The sequence below is a fragment of the Aplysia californica genome, unplaced genomic scaffold (assembly GCF_000002075.1).
Source record: "Aplysia californica isolate F4 #8 unplaced genomic scaffold, AplCal3.0 scaffold00938, whole genome shotgun sequence".
Lineage (NCBI taxonomy): Eukaryota > Metazoa > Mollusca > Gastropoda > Aplysiida > Aplysiidae > Aplysia > Aplysia californica.
The window spans coordinates 244,690-248,828 of NW_004798208.1; the positions used below are offsets into that span (position 1 = coordinate 244,690).

At 41.5% G+C, this 4,139-nt stretch overlaps 1 protein-coding gene across 1 annotated transcript in view; it reads right to left on the bottom strand.

Moving 5' to 3' along the window:
• LOC106013487 (acyl-CoA (8-3)-desaturase) overlaps positions 1–4,083 on the bottom strand; it is an 8,741-nt gene extending 4,658 nt beyond the window's left edge. The window contains exons 1-3 of the mRNA XM_035972984.1: positions 3,962–4,083; positions 1,938–2,014; positions 1,186–1,283 (exon numbers count right to left, since the gene is read on the bottom strand). Of these exons, the coding sequence (XP_035828877.1) occupies positions 1,186–1,283; positions 1,938–2,014; positions 3,962–4,052 (266 nt within the window). The 5' untranslated portion in view covers positions 4,053–4,083. The remainder of the gene's footprint in view (positions 1–1,185; positions 1,284–1,937; positions 2,015–3,961) is intronic.
• Positions 4,084–4,139: the final 56 nt, after the last annotated feature.

The following is a 4,139-nucleotide window of genomic DNA, read 5'->3' on the forward strand; positions in this document are numbered from 1 at the left end:
GAGAGAGAGAGAGAGAGAGAGAGAGAGAGAGAGAGAGAGAGAGAGAGAGAGTATTTAATGAATAAACGTAGCCTATTTAGAATCTAGATCTAGAGAGTTTATATTTTGTTGTGCACCCAGCAAAGAGTGTGCAGTTCGGAAAGTAGATCTAGATCTAGGCCCCTAAGTTGTTGGCAATGACCGAAGGGCGACTCTTGAAAAGCGGTATGTCTGTGAATTCGCCGAGACACTCTAGGTCTATATCATGCAACTTGATTCATACTACCATATCAATAGCTGATAGATCTACTAAAGTTTCTGTGCTTGTTTCAATGGCTTCTATTCGGTGCACCTGTACAATTGTGGTGCCGTTTAATGTTTACATGACGGCCATTATTGTCATGTGGAAGTGAATCTAAATCTAGATCTAGATTTAAATCTAGATCTAGATTCTATCTAAATATCTGATGTGGGCAGTATCCTTAGACAGATCTCGAAGCAAGAGCTAGGTAAGGATGGAAGGATATCTTACCGTATGAGGAGATTGGAATTATGAAAGAAGGAAAACAGACCAACGATCGAGGAGACAGGAGAGAAGATGTACAACTCTCACACAGGGTTCCCTCAGGTCTTTAGAAAAGTCCTTAAATTAAAATCCTAGTGCTGCTGTGCTGACACGCAGACTCCGAGCGTTAGGCGAGCTACAGGTCAGACTTACAGAGCCACTCTGTGACCTGCCTAAGTCTCGAGCTTAGAGTTGTACAGTTATCAAAGTAGCTTAATTAAATTGTAAGCTTAAAGTTGCACAATTTAAGTAAGGTGTGAGTAGGTCGTAAACGTAAGGCTATACAAACACACAGCCACACACAAACAACTACACACGAGCCCTACCCCCACACCCCCCTCACCCTCTTACGCGCACACACATATGAGTTCATAAATTAGAAATAAAATGCATATAGTATGGAATCACCCAAGAATGTGTTTGTTACTGTTGTTGTTGTTGTTGTTACTGTTGTTGCTGTTATTGTTGTTGTTTTTGTTGTTGTTGCTGTTGTTGCTGTGCTGCTGCTACTGCTTTTTTGTAGCTGTTGCTGCTGGGTTTTTTTCTTGGTGTTGTTTCTGTTTTGTTGTTGTTGCTGTTGATCTTGGTGTAACCACCAGCGCAACCAACAAGCGTCCATTCACAAGCACACAATTGTTTACTTGGCCATAAAAAGGAGCTTGGCGGTCCCCCAGAATCCTAGCATCGGGCCAAACAGGTAGCCGAAGTGGACGTAAAATGCTAGGACGGTCAGGGTTTCCTGGAAATAAAAAGTTGGGGGGGGGGGTGGAGGGAATATCATTAGGTTTGTTGGAAAAAGTGAATTACGGTAGATTGTCAGTTTCCTGGAAGTGATCATGTATTGCATGGGTTGCCAGTTTCCCAGAAAATGAGTCATTAAGGAAAATGTTTTGGAGTGGCGAGGGAGGGTTGGTTTTTGCACGGCAATGATACATAATGAGGAATGCCAGTTTCTAGGAAGTAATATATTTCAGAGTATTCTATGAGGAATGTAAATTCCTGGAAATTATGCATTACAAAATTACAGGGAACGTTATTTTCTTGAAAACGATACAACATAGACAAAGGGGGGATATTAACATGTTCTTAAGCACAGTAGAATTGTAACTGTCATGCTCATACTGTGCCGTATCAACATAGGGAGAACTGTTGCCTTTTCTTTCCTCATCCTTACTATCGTCATTTTTTCTCTTCTTCTTTTGTATGTTTGTCACTCTCTTGTGAACTGCTATTTCCTGGGTGCCTTGATAGTCGAAGTAGACTTTGTGCTGTTGAGGCTAGAGACGTGAGCAAAGTAAACCTGTTTCCTCATTTGGACTTCTCCGTTGACATCCATCCCTTGGCGCTCATGAACGCTGCAAAGCCTTACTAAAACTAAAACTAAACAACTTACCACAAGGTTTTTCCTTTTGAGCAGATGATAAGTGTGGACGAACGGCCAGAAGCCACCGATAGTCACAGGCGGTCCCACTGGGCGGTACAGAAAAAAAGGAAGATGGAATTGATAAATTATTGGTCGCTTTTAAGCACAATGGTTAGCCTAAAAATGCTCTTTTGAGAAAATGGAAGGAAAAGGTTTTGGACCCTTGTTTAATTTTTTTTTAAGACAAGGAGAATTTTCTCTATAACCCCATAAAAATACATATACGCACCAATGAAAATAAACTTTTACTATAGGTAGGGCAATGCTCACTTTTGGTGCAGGTCAATATTTCTGGGAACCCCCGAAATCTGGGTTAGCCTGCTTGTCCTTAAAAGCGACCAAATATGAACAATAGTGTCTGTCTTTTGCATTTAGCAAGTAGGCTCAACCCCCCCCCCCAAAAAAAAACAAAAACAACAACAAAAAAAAAACACACAAAAATGCTATAATGTCACACCTTTATGCTACTGTTGTTTGCATCATAGAAGCTATGGTACATTGTCGCTGAGAAAATGGCGTCCATCAAACCTATGAATGTACGCTTAAAGCAAAGAGCTGTTATTGATTTCCTTACTGCAGAGGGAGCTGCACCCATTGATAGTCATAGGCAAATGAAGCTTGTCTATGGTGAAGCATGTGTAGATGTAAGTACTGTTCGAAGATGGGCAAAGGAGTTTGCTTAAACTAGTCCATAAGAGATAGATTTGCATGACCAAGCTCGTTGTGGTCATCTCAACTGTGCCAGTGATGTTCAACACCAGGAGAGAGTGGATGAGATCATCGAAACAAACAGGCGGATCAATGTATCAGATGTCAGAGAAATGCTAGGGATTTCTGTATTGAGTGCTCAGTATATTATCCATGATGTGTTGGTTTACAGGCAAGTGTGGGCACGGTGGGTTCCCCACTTGTTGTCACCCCAGCAAAAACTGAACCGAAGTAACGTTAGTGATGAACTCCTGACTCGTTATACAGAAGAAGGTGAAGCTTTCTTACACCGTATTTTTACAGGAGGCGAGACTTGGGTGCACCATAATGACCCAGAGAACAAAAGACAATGGAAGAAATAGAGAGGCACACTGGCTCACCTAGCCGCAAGAAGTTCAAAGTTGTTTCATCTGCAAAGAAAGTGCTTATAGCAGTTTCTTGGGACTGCGATGGTCTGATTCATATGGAATTTCTCCAACAGGGTTCCACTATCAACTCTGAACGATACATTGAGACCCTGAGAAAACTTAGAACATGGCTGTCACGAGTTTGGCCCGAAGAAAATGCAATTTTGCACCACGACAACGCCGTCCACACACGAGTCGACAAACTCAAGATGCGATGAAAAGTCTCAGATTTTAAAAGACCTTACGGAACCCATCAAACCGTCCAGACTTTTGCTCCATCTGACTTTTATCTTTTTCTTAAGTTGAAGGAGTACCTCAAAGGAAAACGCTATGCAGATGACGTTGAAATTCAAGTAGATGTGCGTCGCTGGTTCAGAGGAAAACCACATGAATTTTTCGCCGACAGCATGCGACAACTTATTCGACGTTGGTTGATCTGCATCGACAAAGAAGGCCACAATATTGAAAAGTACCTAGCTTTCATTTGGTGTATAACTTTTGTATGTAGCACCAGTAATTTTTAAAAAATTATGAACTTGGAGGCAAAACTTTTTGAACGACTCTCGTAGATCATTAAGGAGGCGGGTTTCAAACCAAAAAAAACCAACAAAAAAAAAACTCACAATAAATTCAAAAACAGTATCTGTCTCCTAAGGTTTAATAATTGAGATGATTCAGGAGGTAGGTTGCAAACAAAACAAATAACTCACAAAAATAAAGAAATAGCAGCTATGAACGTTCATTTAGAACATTTAAGAGGCAGGCTACTTAGGGTGACAACAAACAAAGACAACAATACACCAAAGAAGAAATAGAACCCCTGCTGTAGACTGATTTGATCGTTTTGGAGGCGAGCTAAAAACTAAGAAAACAACTCACAAATGAAGAAGTAGTAGCTCTGAAGGTTATAGGGCACAGACCAGCCCCGTCCTGTCTGTTTGGCTTTCTCCACAGGCAGTGTGTCGCCCATTAGGAACAAGAACTCTGTACGCACATCGGGGTCTTTGTTGATCTGGCCGAGGGGGAAGGATGGGAGGGTTGAGAGAGAGAGAGAGAG